The sequence below is a fragment of the Durio zibethinus genome, chromosome 13 (assembly GCF_047325235.1).
Source record: "Durio zibethinus cultivar Kanyao isolate XHJ-2024 chromosome 13, ASM4732523v1, whole genome shotgun sequence".
Lineage (NCBI taxonomy): Eukaryota > Viridiplantae > Streptophyta > Magnoliopsida > Malvales > Malvaceae > Durio > Durio zibethinus.
Window position 1 is genome coordinate 8210643 of NC_143174.1, and position 17879 is coordinate 8228521.

The window sequence follows — 17879 nt, forward strand, 5'->3', positions numbered from 1 at the left end:
TTATGCTAAAATCAAAAGTTTTATCTGAATTTTAGACTTAATCAAGGATCAGACTATCCATCCAAAATTTAAAAGCGCTTGGACATGAATTTGAAACCCGTTTAAAAAACTAATCGGGCCTTGAGTATAATATTCAAGGCTCAGGTCAGGTCCAACTCGATAATTATTTTTAGATATTTTATATTTAAAATTATATTACATAAAAATAAATAAATAAATAATATATCTATACACATTAATACACTATGTCTACATATATTCAATTCCAACCTAAATATCAAATTAAATTGACAAATAGTTTTTAGGTTTTATTTTATTAATTAATTATTTTTATCACAATTAATATTTACTATAAAATTTATTTTTATTTTTTTATTTGAAAATGATTGAAAAATGGGCGAACTTGTATAACTTGTTTGGCTCACAAGAATTTACATATTTTTCCTCATAATACTATTGTTGAGTATTTGATTTCAACGTTTGGTTCAATGTTATTTGATTTCAAAAAAATTTGACATATTTTCAACAGTCCCCAAAGTCTCGAAATAAAAAATTCACTTCTCCCTGTGGTATTCTAAGATTCCGGGAAAGAAAGTACCATTATTTTCAAATTTGACTTGAATAAAAATGCCTGAAATAACTGTTGAAAAGCATGTCTGAAAATGCAAGGGATTATTGAAAGCGTTTTTAGCAAAAAATACATTTTTTTGCAATGAATAATCCCAAAAAATTTTTTTAATGCGGTTATTGAATGCATTTTGACCAAAAACGCCTTAATAATCCATTCATAAAAATTTATGAGGTGATTGCTTAAGCCTTGAATAATCATGAAAAAAAATTTAATGGAGTTTTTGAAGGCATTTTCAGCCAAAAAAACATTTAATAATCTCCTCATAAATTTTTAAGGTAATCACTCAATGCATTTTTAAACAAAAATACTTTGAATAATCTTGAAATTTTTTTTAATAGGGTTATTAAAGGAGTTTTTGGTCAAAAATACCTTTAATAATCCCTTCATAAGTTTTTATGATGTAATTACTTAAAGCGTTTTTTACCAAAAGGGTCTTGAATAATTCCAAAAAAATTTTTTATGGGGTAATTGAAGGTGTTTTTTTGCAAAAAATGCCTTTAATAATATATTCAATAATCTTCTCATAAATTTTTATGATGTAATTACTCAAGACATTTTTCATCAAAAATGCTTTGAATAATCTCACAATTTTTTTTAATTGGATTATTAATGGCATTTCTAGTAAAAAAATATCTTCAATAATCCTCTTATATATTTTTATGATGTGATTACTCAAAGCATTGTTTTGCCAAAATATACATTGAATAATCTTGAAAAAATTTTTAATACGGTTATTAAAGGTATTTTTGGTCTAAAATATCTTTAATAATCATCTTATAAAAATAAAAGATTATAGTTATTATTCCAACGAAATTATAGTAATTATTTAAGATTTAATATATGTAGATTCCTTCAACCAAATGAATAAATCTAAAAATGAAATATCTTAAAAATAAAAAAAACTTTGGGTATTGTATTTTCTCGAAAATTATATTTTTTTTTCAAAATATATAATTTTGCAAACCAAACACTCCTTAAGATCTAATTTGAAAAGCAAAATAAAACTAATATTTCAGGATAGATCAACTCTGAATAAACCTAAAACTTATTAATATTTTGCCTTAGTCTAATATAAATTCAGCACGACTTGATTGATAGACAAACCCATTTAATTTTTATAAAAGTCAAATAAAAACAAACATTTGGAAACTAAGAGAGTAATAACAATTGGAAATAAAAAGAATCATAAATTTTTCATAAAAAAATATAATTTATACTACTTAATAGTTATTTTAGCTTTTGCTACATAAATCTAAGGAGAGAAAAAAGAAACGTCCACACAGAAAATTAAAAAATTGAAATAAAAATATATGTTGTAATTTAAGTTTAGAATATTGAATAAGCCTATAAACTTTTTTAGTATTAGATAAGCTCGTATTCTTATATTATACTCAAATAAGTCTCAATTATGTAATTTATACGTAGACAAGTGCAAAAAATGTAATTGATTACTTTAGTTAGCCAATTTTCAAAATGTTATCATTTACGACCAGTGTAAAAAATGATAAATTTTTTTGGGATTAATGACAGTTAAGATAACATATGTCGTGTGATATTTTGTCAACATAAAATCTAATTATTTAAGTAAAAAAATAAAAAATAAAAAAAATAAAAAAAATTTAAACACAATAAAAATAGTAGCAAATGACACCTTAAAGTTTAGTCAGTAGCTAATGAGGTGACTAATCTATCCATACCAAAACAGTGTTCTTTTCAATTCTTTAAAGAGTCGTATAGAAATTGCCTTTGATTTTTTCATGCATTATTATGATTATCGAAATACAGCAAATGATAGAAAATGCTTCAATCTAAATCAAATGTGCTTAATTTATACACGCAACCTAATACCAAAGCAACTAAAATTTCAACATAAATGAAGAAATGTCTTTCTTGGTTCTGAAAGTCCAAAAATTTGACAATCTTCCCTGGAAATGGAATTTAAGGATCTTCTTCTCATTAAGATTAAGATTATTTATGAAGCAAATACTTAGAGAAAAAATCCTACACGAGCAAGAATGTGAGATCTACTACAATATTATTCATTTAAAATAATTTAATTTAAGTAGTTTAAAAGAAGTGCCAATATATAGGTAGAATAAATAATAGTTATCTCTTTGTAAAAAGATATTAATTTCTTAAAGACGATTAGGTGAGACAGAGACTTGGCGTTGAATTGACGCATGCCACGTCACCGTCAAGGGTCCTTTGGGACGGCGGACTCTTGTCATGCGCGATTGTGGACTCCTACTGCAAAAAAGCGACCTGGGAATTTCCGAGTTAGGACAAGGCAAACCAACATTTATCTGCACTTCAACCATAGGATCAGATCTTTGAACTGTCTTTTTTACCCCTATTTGTTCATTAAACCTCTAATTTACCCCCACCCAACCCAGCTTTCATCGCTTCCAAACAACGAGGTTAATTTACAGCACAGACCTCGGCGACGTCTAATTTTGTTAGTGTAACACTAACACCCGTCAGGTACGGTTAAGCTAATGAATTTACTGAGGGTAGATTGGTCCTTTCATTTATTGAAAACGGCGACTGCTATTTTTCCGATAACTTTACTTTCGATCATAAAGAATCTTTAGTTTTTTTTTAAATTCGAAACCACCTACCGTAAATACACTTGATTTTCTTTTATTTTTCATGCCTGTCCCTACTGCCATGTGTAGCTAGCCCATTTTGACATAATTACCCCACCCAATAAGAGCTTCAAATGGTCGTATTATTTGTGGTTGAAAAAAAAAGAAATTTATTTATCATTGAGTTGAACTCTAATTTACGCAGTAATTTATATATTTTTAGGATTTTTATAAATATATTAAAAATATAAGTATTATTGTAATGTTTAATTACATATTTTACATATTTACATTACTTGTATCATTAAAATAAATGTTAAGAATGTTTGTTCAAGTTATCAACTTGAATTCAAATCTAAATCTTTTAAACTTTAATGAAGTAAATTTTTTTCATATAGATGATATAACGGAACAAAGATTTTTCTTTTATGTTTTGCATGACAAATATAATAGTAGTAAAATTGGTGTATTTTAATTGAATAAAAAATAAAGAGAAAAAGGTCTAAACCAAACAGTGGCAAGTTCGTAAATTTAGTAAAACTTAAGCCTCATTCTCTGCCCACCCAATCCACTCCATCAATAGCAGTTAAGAAAAGAAAAAGATAAGAATGTTAAGTCCATAGCTGTACCTCTCTTTTTTCTTAGTTTCACTCTTAGTTTTGCTGCCTTTCTTTGATGCTAAGTAGCTTGAAGTAGCTGCCCTTTTGTCTCACTCTTTCCCTCTTTGTCTGTTTTTCTCTGTTAGCTCTCGAAATCTCTCATATTTTCTCTTCACATTGCCTTTTTTGTTTTAATGTTTGATATTTTCATGTTTTTGCTGATGATTTAGTAGCTTAAAATCTTCTTAGTCACCTGGTACATCACTTTCTTTTCTTTACTTTTTAAAAAAAAATTTTTTGGAGTGCTTTTTTTGATGTTTGATTAGGGTTTTACTGTGCTTGAAGATCTTTGTTTTAAGTTAAATTCTACAGTTTCTTTTGGTGCTTTTGAGAGCCTTTTTCTTCTCATTTGAATGCTAATTTTACTTTCTTTCGCTTTGTTGGTTTCTGAAAATTTCACTTTTTGCTTTTTTTTTTTTTTTGTTTTTGCTTTCTGGGTGTTTATCATATATTATTAAGTTGAGCTAGGGGTCCAATTTTGCTTTTGATTTTGTATTTTTCTAAAACATAAGAATGCTTATGTTTCTTGCAGGGAAGTGAGTGTTTTGAGATTTTGGGTGGAAGGGGACAGCAAAAATGTCCTCGAGCAGGGGTTCAGATCAATCGCAGCCGATGAGGCCGATCACAAGGACACAGACTGCTGGTAATTTAGGAGAGACAGCTTTTGACAGTGAGGTGGTGCCATCTTCTCTTAGCGAGATTGCACCCATTCTCCGTGTTGCCAACGAGGTCGAATCAAGCAACCCAAGGGTGGCTTACCTCTGTAAGTTTCTGCCTTAGTTATGAAACTTTATATGGTTATGGATTTACTTTGTGTTTTAATGCCATTATTTGCACTATTATTTTCATTTATGTTTTCTAGCTGTTACTATGAGTTAGCCTTATTCTGGTGTGATAAGTGTATAACCTATAGCAGTTCAGAATCGCAAGAAATCTAACCAGCTTTTCTGATTCCTTATGTACATTGTGTACTGCTGGATACACATTCTGTTGTTTGCACTTGTGGGTGAAAATATACTTACGCTTGTCACCCTTGACCTGTTGGTGGACACTGTTGTCTACTTCACTGAGTTAATTATTTTGTAGTTTTATTTGCATCTCATTTTTTTTTGTTAAAGATACTTACTCAAGTTAGAAACATATGCGTAGCTAGCTCTTGGATTTTGCCAACTATATATCGCTTTAAAAATGGTGTATTATGTGGTTTCCTATTGTTGAGTTACTAAGAGGTATCTCAATAAGATAATGCATTTTCTTCCCTGTAATTTTTTATAAAATAATTAGTAGCAAGGATTGAAATTCTGAACCAATAACTGTTTGTGGCATTTTCTAGTGTTGAAATTATTTTGCCCAGATGGTCAAGAAATGGTATTGTTTACGTATGTGTACCATTCTTTTCTCAGTGCAGTGATTTAGTGAATGTTTGCATCCCTGCTAATTTGGTTTTTCATGGATTGATATTTCAAATTCTACATTTTCTGTTCTGTGACATATTTTCCACATGCATGGGCATGTTTGTTTATCTGTCTTTATTCAACCTCGAACATCTTGGTATCACTTTTTTCATTTCATTTTTGCTCTTGATCTGCTTCTTGCTTTATGGTTACTTGCAGTGTTTTTCTGTCATATTATCTGCAGTCTCAAGTAGAATTTATTACTTGTGATTTTCTTTGTAGGTCGATTCTATGCATTTGAGAAAGCTCACAGGCTGGATCCCACTTCCAGTGGACGTGGTGTTCGCCAATTTAAAACTGCACTCCTTCAGCGTCTTGAAAGAGTGAGTATTGTTGTTTTCTTCTCATCTAAAGAATTTGCTTAGAATATATTTTTATTGCCTTTGAAATATAGAAATGATGTTTGATTTGGGTAGAGTAGTGTGATTTATATGCATTGGGGCTTAATGATCCATGGACAAATAATGAATTATTTATTTTTTGACTTTTCAAAAATTTATATTTTGTGGAACCTTTTGTGGTAGAGTTGCCATACTGAAATTAAGATACTTAATACAAAAGAGAAAGCGGAAAAACAAAGAAGGAAACTGGGTTTTCACCCTTTTTAATTACTATTTTCTTTTTGGTGATAGTGGCTATTTAAAACTTTGGAAATTGGTAGAAAGTTGTGTGATGCTTTCCATTATTGTCTACTTTCTTAAGAGTATGAGTTATCATTCCTTCAGCTCATTTCTCTTTTGGAAATCCATGCATGCCAAAGGGATTTTCACAAATTTGTCTAACTGATAATGAGCTTATGTGCTTGTTCAATTTCACTTATATAAGAATTGTCAGCTCAACTCTAAATAATTGTTCCTCTCCTTTCATTTTTTATAAATTGGATATGTTTATTTCATGCTAACTTGTTTGTCCTTTTTGCATAAGGAAATTTTATGCTCAGTTTTTTTGAAAACTTACGTTAGAGTCAAAACTACGATTCAACATGATTCCTTTTTTTGGCCTTTCGTACAGTCGATCCGAGAGTTATGGGATGTAAGTGTGGGAAAACACTTATTTATAGCTGGTTATAATCTTGTAATCTGTATATTTATATTTGTATCTCTAGAATTAAGTATTTGTATCCCTAGAATTAAGGACAAAAAATTAGGCTAGACAATCCCTCAATTATAGGATTAGTTTTTTAGGAAGATTTAGTTTCCTAGTTTAACCCCTAGTTAGTTGTATATAAACCTAAGATTCTTGTATAATTATATATGAGCAGTTTTTCAATATACATTCAGTTTCCACACTGATTTATTTCTTAGTTTTTCCACAATAAGGCTTAGTTTGTTGTTGCGGTATGAAAACTTACATTAGGTGTTACATAATTTTACTTTGGATGCATTGTGATTCATATCCCCAAGTGTGTTTATATCTCCGACAGTGATTTGTGACATGGCCCTTGCCTGTCCCAAATGGACATTGACTGTGCATGACAAGTTGCCTGTGATTGCCCTGGGATTTAGAAAAAGGCAAGAAATATTTGTTTAGAAAATATTCTGGACGAGAATGTTCTTATTAATTTATGTGATACTTGTGTTAATGGCCGAAGGAAAGCATATTATTTTGTTTGGTCTTACAATGTCCTTAGAAGTTACTGAATCGGACAATCAAAAATATTAGATTTTAGTCACAGGTATAGTTAAAAGCCCTGCTCTTTGGGTTTATAAACTGGTTAGAAATATGGTTGAATGAGTCAGGTTGATGAGTTTCTTAGACATTAATCTTTCCTAGACAGATTACAGAAGCATGAACTTGTTAGAGAGGTGGTTGAATATAAATAAGATGAGTTTCTCATAATTTAATTGTTCATGGATAGAAGTGTGCAATGCATGCTAATAATAGTTCATGATATAGCTTTCCTAGGATTGCCAGTTTCCGATATTGTAGATCCTGCCAAACAGATCTGATGTGGAGTCCTTGTCAGTAAGTAGAATTTCATCTGGAAACAGAATTTTTCATGGCTAAAGACTAAAGTGCACCTAATGTAAAATTGGTATAGTGTCTACATACCTTCATTTGCATGTAGTTATGCTTCTAGTTCTTTACATCCATATTTATTTGGTCTCACGATGATCTTGTTATTACAGGAGAATGATCCAACTCTACAGGGAAGGGTTAAGAAAAGTGATGCCCGTGAAATGCAAAGTTTTTATCAACACTATTACAAAAAATACATTGAGGCGTTGACAAATGCTGCTGATAAAGCTGATCGGTGAGTCCTCAGATTGCATGGTGATATTTTAAATATTTTAAGTTATTTGGATAATTATTGTGGAAATTGCTATTTATAGTTCTTTGTTTGATTGTAAATTTTCTGTTCCCATGTAGGGCGCAACTTACAAAAGCATACCAGACCGCGAATGTTCTCTTTGAGGTTTTAAAGGCTGTTAATTTGACACAATCTATTGAAGTTGACCGTGAGGTAAAACTATTTATATATCTTGACCTTTGATCCTTTTTGATGGTGCCTTGTTTGTTGTTGAGATCTTTAGCTGGATAAGATATTTTACCAGGAAATCATGAACTTCTAATTTCAATTTTTGTCTGTGAAGGATGTGATAATTATTAAGGTTTGTGCAGATTTTGGAAGCTCAAGATAAAGTTGCAGAACAGACACAGATCTTGGTCCCTTACAATATCCTTCCTCTTGATCCTGATAGTGCAAACCAGGCTATTATGCGATATCCTGAGGTATTTTGAAGTTGTATCTTGTCTGATATGCTGTACTTTCAATTTACTTTTACCTTCTTTTGATTACATATTGTTATTTACCTTAACTGTAGATCAAAGCAGCAGTTTATGCACTTCGTAACACCAGGGGCCTTCCATGGCCCAAAGATCACAAGAGAAAGAAAGATGAAGACATTCTAGATTGGCTTCAGGAAATGTTTGGGTTTCAGGTGAAAAATAAACTAACTAGAATTACTCTTTTACAATAGATTTTAGTGTTGTGTGCTCCCTTGCCACTATTTGAAATCTGCTGGTAAAACATTGTTAAGATCCAGTACAATATGTTTTTTGGACCCATACTCATTTCTTAGTTGTTATCTCTTCAGAAAGATAATGTAGCAAATCAAAGGGAACATCTGATCTTATTGCTTGCAAATGTTCACATACGGCGATTTCCAAAGCCTGATCAACAACCCAAGGTATGCTTCGTCAACTAGATATATATTTTTCTCTGTGAGCATGGACTTTCTAGGACAAATATTAGAATAGTGTTGGTTACTTTTATCCCTTTTTCCTCCTATATATGGCCCATTTAATCCATGAATTTTTATCCGAAGTTTGCATTTGACCCTAAACTTTTACTTGGGTAAATTAGTGTTATACTGCTATTGAGTCGATGAATAACCAGAAGGTCATTTAGTTCTATGTGTACGAATGTTTGCTTTTTTTTTTTTTATCTGTTGGTTGGACATGTTATTCAGTTAAATATGCTGATGTGTTGGAAAATGGACCATATTAACCAACAAAAGTATATTATTCTTCTTTCTCAATTTTTTTTCGTTATTTAAAATACTTTCCCAATTGTATAGATCTCTATTAAAGTCCTTGTGTAGTGTCAGTCCTGGCACTACTAAGCCATGAATGGTGGTTTCTCCTTTTTTTGACTGCAATTGTTACTCGCTAAGGTGTTGTGTAAATTGAAAAAAAATTCAATATTGAAAAATTAAGTGGTGAAATTCTTGTTTTGAAAAATTGAAAGTATTGGATTTATGATATGGAAATTTTTTTGTATGCTATTGAAAATTAAATGTAAAGTACATTTTCTATTTAATCTTTTGTAAAAGAGGTATAATTTTCTAACTATTTTGCATTGATAAAAGTTTAAAAGGAAAGAATACATGGTTAAAAGGGAAAAAAATATAATATTAATGTAATTAAATTATGAAAATTTCCTTGAATAAAATTAACTTGATACATTAATTTGCTTTTAGCTACTAAAGATTCTCTACACTTTTTCTTTGTAAAATTTTCATTAAGTGATATCTAAAAATGAGTTATCGATCTTATTTAGGAAATTAATTTATTGAAAATTTTAATTTATTGAAAATTTTAATTTTCCAATCTTTATCAAACATGCCCTAACGCTTCTTTCTTGTGGTGGTGCGACCATCCAAACTGAACTCAATAACCTTATATATGTATAATATAATTGACCTCAACAATTACACATCAATGCTAGTCTCTATCATACAATTCTACCCAAATTGACCACAATTCACAAAAAATTGTCCTTATTGCCATGAAATTTCAATATTAGAGCACTTGTAAGTATCCCAAACAGGAAACCATATGAACAAAGACTAAACAAATTGGAGGCAACAAACAGCTTAATAAATGTGGTAATGAACTTGAGCTTTACCTTGTTAAGCATCCTACTATAACCATTTGGCTATAAGTGGAAAGATCCAATTTAAATACAAGGCGACAACAAATTCTGAACTTACACAATAGGAGATAATATCATTTAACACTCTTCATGTGTAACATTAACAATTGACACAAGTGGGTGGCTTAACATGTGGCTTACAAATAAATGCCCAATGTGTATGTGTGGAAACACTAAGAAATAAATCAGTGTGAAAACTGAATGTATATTGGAAAACTGCTTATGTACAACTATACAAGAATCTTAGGTTTATATACAACTAACTAGGGGTTAAACTAGGAAACTAAATCTTCCTTAATTCTAGGGATACAAATACTTAATTTTAGAGATACAAATATAAATATACAGATTACAAGATTACAACCAGCTGTAAATAAGTGTTTTCCCACACTTCCCCTCAAGCTGGTGAATAGGTGTTTTCCATTCCTAGCTTGGAAATAATTTCTTGAAATGTTGCACTGTTGAGACCTTTAGTCAACACATCTGCAAGTTGACCCTTGGTTGATACATAAGGTGTACAAATCAACCCACTGTCTAGTTTCTCCTTTATGAAATGCCTGTCTACTTTAATGTGTTTTGTTCTGTCATGTTGCACAGGATTGTGTGCAATGCTTATTGCAGACTTGTTATCACAGTAGAGTCTCATTGGTCCATCCCACTTGATCTTCAAGTTTTCTAGGATAATCTTTAACCATAGTAGTTCACAAATTCCTTGAGCCATTGCTCTGAACTCTGCTTCAGCACTTGATCTTGCCACCACCATCTGTTTTTTAATCCTTCAAGTCACAAGATTACCACCTAAGAAAGTGCAGTAGCCTGAGGTAGATCTTCTATCAGTTATTGAACCTGCATAATCAGCATCTGTATATGTTTCTAGAACTAACCCGAATCTTTTTTGAATAAGATACCTCTCCCAGGATTGGCCTTCAAATAGTGCAATATACGGTAGACAGCCTGTAGGTGCACTTCTTTAGGACTATGCATAAATTGACTTACCACACTCATAGCATATGCTATATCAAGTCTAGTATGTGAGAGATAAATGAGTCTTCCAACTAATCTTTGGTACATCTCTCTATTTACAACAGCATCTTCATTAGCTTCTCCAATTTTATGATTAGGATCTATAGGGGTATTTGCAGGTTTACATGCAAGCTTCCCAGTTTCCTTCAGAAGATCCATCACATATTTCTGTTGTGAGATAAAAATACTATGTCGTGAGTGAGCTACTTCAATTCCTAGGAAGTACTTCAATCTCCCAAGCTCTTTTATCTCAAATTCTCTAGCCAAACATTGTTTTAGAGATTCTCTCTCTTTTTCATCATCTCCAGTTACAATATATCAACATACACTAATAGAACTGTGACTCTCCCTAAATCAGAGTGCTTGATAAACAATGTGTGATCTCCTTGACTTTGTTTATATCTCATTGCTAGCATCACTTTGGCAAATCTCCTGAACCAAGCTCTAGGAGACTGTTTAAGGCCATATAAAGCCTTTTTTAGCCTGCACACTTTGTTTGCTTCTAGATGACCTCCAAATCCCGGTGGAACCTTCATATATATTTTTCTTCCAAATCACCATGTAAAAAAGCATTCTTTACATCAAATTGTTGAAGCTGCCAATTGTAATTTGCAGCCAATGATAGCAAAATCCTCACTGTATTCATCTTGGCAACTGGAGCAAAGGTTTCCTGGTAATCCACTCCATAGGTCTGAGTGTAGCTCTTAGCCACTAACCTGGTTTTATACCTTTCAACAGTACCATCTGCCTTGTATTTTATAGTGAAAACTCATTTACACCCCACTGGATTTTTTTCTTTAGGGAACTCTACCAGTTCCCATGTCTGATTTTTCTCTGAGGCCTCCATTTCTTTTTTCATGGCTTGCCTCCATTTCTCACTTGATAATGCCTTGGATAATGTAGTTGGAATAGAAATAGTGTTTAGGCTCACAAGAAAATTTTTGTGGAATGGTGAGAATTTTTCAAATGACACAAAATTAGATATTGGGTATAGTGGATGCTTGGTACATTCTCTGGTTCTTTTCCTAATGGCAATAGGCAAATCATAATCACTAGTTATAGTGTTAGGAGATTCATGCTCATTTTGAGAAACAGAGTCAAAAACTGTAGTTACCTCATTTCCAGAGTTAGGATCAGGTTCTTGGACTGGCACTGGTCCAGGATCTGGAACTTTCCTTCTTGAGTACACCTGTAATTCCTTCATAGAATCAAGAACAATATTATCTTTTATCACATCTTCCGTATTTGGTATGGGTTCAGACTCAAATTCAATGTTTGACTTGGGTTCAGCAGAAACAGGTTTCGACTCATAAGAATTAATGGGTGTAAATGTTGAAGAAGGGGGCAAATCAAGCAAAAAGAAGCTTTTATCCTTATCTTCCATGAATGAAGTCTCTCTCTGAAGATAAGGTTGAGTAAAAAATGGTTTATTTTCTTCAAAAGTGACATCTGCAGACACAATTTTTTGATAGGAGGATGATAGCACTTATATCCTTTTTGAGTTGAAGAATACCCCACAAAAATACACTTAATGCTCTTGGATCCAACTTTCCCCTGTTATGAGTGTGAACATGAACAAATGATGTACAACCAAATATCCTAGGTGTGAGATTGTTTGTGGTATTGAGGTTGGGATAAAATTGTGAGAGTAGTTCCATAGGAGTTTTAAATCCCAAAACTCTTGAAGGTAACCTATTTATAATGTGTGTGGCAGTGAGAACAGCTTTCCCCCAATATGATTTAGGTACATTTGCTTAAAGAAAGGCTCGGGTTGTGGCTAATAAATGGCTGTTTTTTCTCTCTGCCACTCCATTCTGCTGTGGAGTATTAACACAAGATGACTTATGGATAATCCCCTCTTTTTGGAAATAGGTGGATAGACTCTGGTTGAAGTAGTCTCTTGCATTATTAGACCTAAATCTCTTGATTCTTAATTCAAATTGATTTTGGATCATGTTTTGGAAGCTTAAAAACACACTATTCACATCTGATTTGGATTTAAGTAAAAAAAACCCAAGAGACCCTAGTACAATCATCTATGAATGAAACAAACCATCTCACACCAGAAATATTAGGAATTGTAGAGGGACCCCAAATGTCACTATGAATCAAGTAAAAGGGAGTAGAACTTCTTTTGTTACTGATTGGAAAAGACATACGTCTATGTTTTGCAAATTCGCAAATATCACAATGAAAATCTTCAACATTTAATTCTTTGAACAAAGAAGGAAACATGTCTCTCAAGGTTCCAAAAGAAAGATGTCCAAGACGAAAATGATAAAGCCAGATTTTGTCTTTATTGGAAGATTTTTCAGAAAGAAATGACAAAGGTAAACTATTTTTGATACTACTTGTGTTATTTGATGTCTTAAGATAGTATAGTCCATCCTTCTCCTTAGCAAGTCCAATCATCTTCCCCGAACTCTGGTCCTGAAATTCACAATAAGAGGGATAAAAAGTTACTTTGCAATTCATATCTCTGGTAAGTTTTTGTATAGATATCAGATTAGTAGACAATCCAGGAACATGAAGAACATTTTTGAGAACAAACGAGAGATTAACTTGAACATCTCCTAATCCTGCCACTGTGGTAAGTGAACCATCAGCAACAACAATTTTCTTATTACTAGCACACAGGTTATATATACTAAACTTTTGTGGGGAATGTGTCATGTGGTCTATGGCTCTTGAGTCAATCACCCAAGAACTCGTAATAGGCTTAGCCGAGACATTTAATCCATGAGAACCGGAAGCTTTACTTGAACTAGAAACTTTACCCAAAGAACATACCATAGTAGGCTTTTCAAGGATTTTCAATAAGTTTCTCAGCTTTTCAATCTTTTCCCTGTTGAACTCTCCTTGTTTCTGAGACATCTGTAGTACTTCAGTGATTTTTTCAGTTAACATTTCCTTAAATTAGGTGATAGTGATATCTTTCTTTGAAAGGGTTCGACAATGAAGGCCTAAACAGGATTCGGCAATGAAGGCCTAAAAAAGTCGGCAATGAAGGGCTAAAAAAGTCGGCAATGAAGGGCTAAAAAAGTCAGCAATGAAGGCTGAAAATTTTTCTTCCCAAGAAGAGCCTAAAGCTCTGATATCGTGTGGAAACACTAAGAAATAAATCAGTGTGAAAACTGAATGTATATTGGAAAACTGCTTATGTACAATTATACAAGAATCTTAGGTTTATATACAACTAACTAGGGGTTAAACTAGGAAACTAAATCTTCCTTAATTCTAGGGATACAAATACTTAATTCTAGAGATATAAATATAAATATACAGATTACAAGATTACAACCTGCTGTAAATAAGTGTTTTCCCACAGTAGGTTGTTTGGCTTACAAGCCTTGTATATTGCTAGACTTGTTTATTTTAGTTATTATTGTGCCTACACATGAAGGGAGTGTTGAATGGTATTATCCCATTCTGGTTAAAGTTAGAGATTTTTGTGGCCTTATGTTTAGATTGGTCCTCTTTACTTATTGCCAAATTGTTTAGGGTTTCAAAAACCTCTAAAGTTTAACAATTGGATTGTGCCGGGTGATTGTGGCATAAACAATTATCTTTTCTTCTATTGCTTGAATTGGGTGCTTTTTATATTTCCTTTTTTTTTGGGGGGGGGGGGGGGGAGGGGGGGGCGAGTTCTGGACTAACATATAGGATCTTTACTTAAAAATTGACCTGTTTTTAATCAAGTAACCTTGATTGTCTCAAAGTTTATATGGATAAAAATTGTGTGACAATTTTTTTCTTGGCACAGTTGGATGACCATGCACTGACAGAAGTGATGAAGAAACTTTTTAAGAACTACAAAAAGTGGTGCAAGTACTTGGATCGGAAAAGTAGTCTTTGGTGAGATGCTATGCTATTATTAAGCAGTAAAATTTTTCTGGACTATTTAACTGCAATGGAAGCTGTTTTATGCTGCTTCTAGGATATATTTTAAGAGAAATATATACCATGAACTAAGTTAATATCAACATGAATGTAAATGTTTCAACATAGCAAGGTGAACATTCCGTAACTTTTGGGAAGGATGCATGTAGGGTGCTTCTTACATATCTTTCCTATTTTTTTTTTTTACTCCTAGTCTTTCAAGATGTTGAACTACAGTCATGTTCTAAGGAATATATTTCCCATATTTATTCTGTCATAATTCTACTTGATAATTAAATCTGCAGGTTGCCAAACATTCAGCAGGAAGTGCAACAGCGAAAATTATTATACATGGGTCTATATCTTTTAATATGGGGTGAAGCTTCAAACTTGAGGTTCATGCCAGAATGCCTTTGCTACATCTATCATCATGTATGTTCTGAAAACTTCTCTTCCCATAAATATGCCTAACACTTTTAGGCTTTTAGCCAAATGGTAACAGGCTTCTGGATAATGTGTATGGAAATAGTAGCCACTTGTTTTGAACCAACCCTCTTTTTCCAGTATTATTGGCATTATTTAGATTGACTCATAACAGCAAAATTTAGCAATTTATTGGAAGAAATTTGTTCGGCGAGTCTTTCTGTATTTTATTTGTGAGAATCTTGTCTTGTAGAAATGGACATTATCCCATTGAATATCTTCATGGGTGTCCTGAAGTCTAGTTGTTAAATTAGAATAGATCCTCCGATAATATCACATTGTTCTTTTTGCTTTTCAGAAGAGGTTGTCAAACTTAATGGGCAATGTTAGAGAATGGTGAAATGTGAGTTCATTGTAGCCAAAAGGTCATATGCATTTGGGGTTCGTTAATTGCATGTGCGTCAATGGCTGTTAGTTTGAATGACGATTGCTGATCATTGATATATTTGTAAAATTGGTCATGTCATCGTGCTTCATTCAAGTTTCCAGAATTAATTTTGTGTTTAAGTTCAAGTTGTGTTTTCATGTGCTCGAAGCTGCCATTATAAATGCATAGCTGTCACTTTTAGTTTATTAATTGTTGAGTAGTGTTATTGCACATTGGCCAAGTTTTCATTTATTTCCACTTCATGTTTGGTTAATCTTTGGCACTATGTCAAAGCCTAGTTTGCTTGTTGCCTTGTTTGTATGTTGGTTGTTGCCACTTTTCTATTTTCAATATTGTAGGTTAGCTAAACTTGGGTTTGCTTTAAACTTTAAACCAAAGCAAGTTGTCTCTCATTATTGACTCCTCCAAGATAGATTTCTTCGGCCTATGCATGAAGTTCATGCCATGAAGTAGGGTTGTAATCCCCTACACGTGAGGTACTTACAATGTTGTAGGCCTATTAAGATTTGAGGGCGAGGGACCGTGTTGGTAAAAATGACTCTCATAATGATTAAATTTGGAATCTCTTGGGATCTTTAATATGATTTAGGCCAGTAAAAATGAATTTCATAATGATTAATTTTGGGATTGCATGGGATCTTTAGTATGATTGAGGCCTCTCCGCTTATGCTCAATTTGTTTTAAGTTAAATGCCTTGTAATCTGTGTGATCTGGACAACCTAATGTAAATCTGTCCTCCAATATCTCACCGGTGTTAGACAATTGACATTGATGCCACACATGTATATATAGGTGTCCAGTGGTTGGGCAATCTGCCCAAGCCTGAGATTTTTTAGGTCTGAGTTCGTCCTGATTAAAGTATTTGATTAATAAATAATATATATTTATTTAATTTTAATTAAAAAATATATTTAAAAATGTTAATATAAAATATTGTTTTATTAGTTTAATAATAAACGATATGTAAATGGAAAGGCCCGTCTCAGGCTTGTCTTTTAAAATGGGAGATTCAGTATGCCATTTTCGTTCATTTTCATTCTTGTCAGCTTAGCCCTGCAAGTTGTAGTCATCTATAGTGGCCTTTTCCGTGTTGTTTCTTCTATTTGTCTTGGACTAAAGTTATGTAGTTTCTGTAAAGGGACTAGTGCCAATGCCTCGCTCGTGTTTCTAACTATAGTGTCTCTGGATAACTATTTTGATGGAACTATTCTTCTTTAGTAAAAAGTAAATGCTTCTTTCCTTTGCTTACTGTAGATGGCATTTGAATTGTATGGTATGCTAGCTGGGAATGTCAGTCCCATGACTGGAGAAAATGTGAAGCCAGCCTATGGTGGAGAGGAGGAAGCTTTTCTGAAGAAAGTTGTTACACCTATTTATAAAGTTATTCAGAGGGTATTTTATGCGATTCTTGTCCACTTTGGCATCCATTTCTCTCGTCTCTGTCAGTGTGTGTGTGTGCCTTTTTTTTAAAAGTTGAATATGCTGGAGAATTTGCATTCCATCGTTGAAACAATTATGACTTTCTTTGCAGGAAGCTGAAAGGAGTAAACGAGGGAAATCAAAGCATTCACAATGGAGGAATTATGATGATTTAAATGAATACTTCTGGTATGGAAAATTTTTTTTTCTAAGTTTTATCTCTCCACATTTTTTATATTCTTAGCAATTTATTTACCCTTGTTTAATTGTAGGTCTGTTGATTGTTTCCGGTTGGGTTGGCCAATGCGTGCTGATGCTGATTTCTTTTGTTTGCCAATTGAACAACTTAGTGAGAAAAATGGGGTAAGCATATTTTTGGATCTCTGGTCTTGTTCTTTCCCTTGCATTTTTTAAACCAAAAGAAGAAATTTCAATTGGGAGTGATGAGTTTCTTATATCTATGGTTCTTGGCTTTTGCGTTTGGAGGCTTTGGACAATTAAATCTATTGTGGCAATCAAAGTAAATTTGCAAATTGTCCTATTTTATGGTTCTAGCTTGTATGTTTTTTATTTGCATAATTAACTTTAGGCATTAACTTTTATAGTGGACATTCGAGTTGAAGTAATGTCATCACCTGTTGCTTTTGAGTCTCAATTGTTCTGTTTACTATTTCCTATAATGGTAGACAGGTCAATGTTTTGATCGTATTGTGGTTAAGGGAATTGGACTATGTAGTCTACAACTCCAAGTGACTGGAGATTTGAAAGTTGTGTTGGTTATTGAAAACTAGAGGTGATAACAGTTCGGATCAAATTGGATTCGATTTTTTTTTTTTGGATAATGCATAAATTATGTCTGAACTAAATCCAAACCGATCTTCCATACAATCCAATCTAATCCAAATCGAATTCTGTAGGTT

General features: G+C 32.6%; 1 protein-coding gene across 9 annotated transcripts in view; it reads left to right on the forward strand.

Moving 5' to 3' along the window:
- The first annotated feature begins 2732 nt into the window (after positions 1-2732).
- Positions 2733-17879, forward strand: part of LOC111302774 (callose synthase 3-like) — a 36142-nt gene continuing 20995 nt past the window's right edge. The window contains exons 1-13 of one of the 9 annotated variants that reach the window (XM_089742841.1): positions 2733-3112; positions 4408-4638; positions 5552-5652; positions 7459-7583; positions 7700-7793; positions 7952-8062; positions 8155-8271; positions 8428-8520; positions 14554-14645; positions 14975-15101; positions 16795-16932; positions 17072-17148; positions 17232-17322. In XM_089742841.1, coding sequence (XP_089598967.1) covers positions 4452-4638; positions 5552-5652; positions 7459-7583; positions 7700-7793; positions 7952-8062; positions 8155-8271; positions 8428-8520; positions 14554-14645; positions 14975-15101; positions 16795-16932; positions 17072-17148; positions 17232-17322 — 1353 coding nt within the window. In that variant the 5' untranslated portion in view covers positions 2733-3112; positions 4408-4451. Of the gene's footprint in view, positions 3113-3782; positions 3827-3859; positions 4072-4407; positions 4639-5551; positions 5653-7458; positions 7584-7699; positions 7794-7951; positions 8063-8154; positions 8272-8427; positions 8521-14553; positions 14646-14974; positions 15102-16794; positions 16933-17071; positions 17149-17231; positions 17323-17879 lie in introns of those variants that run through there. The other 8 variants (XM_089742840.1, XM_089742837.1, XM_022898592.2 and 5 more) reach the window with 8 other exon arrangements.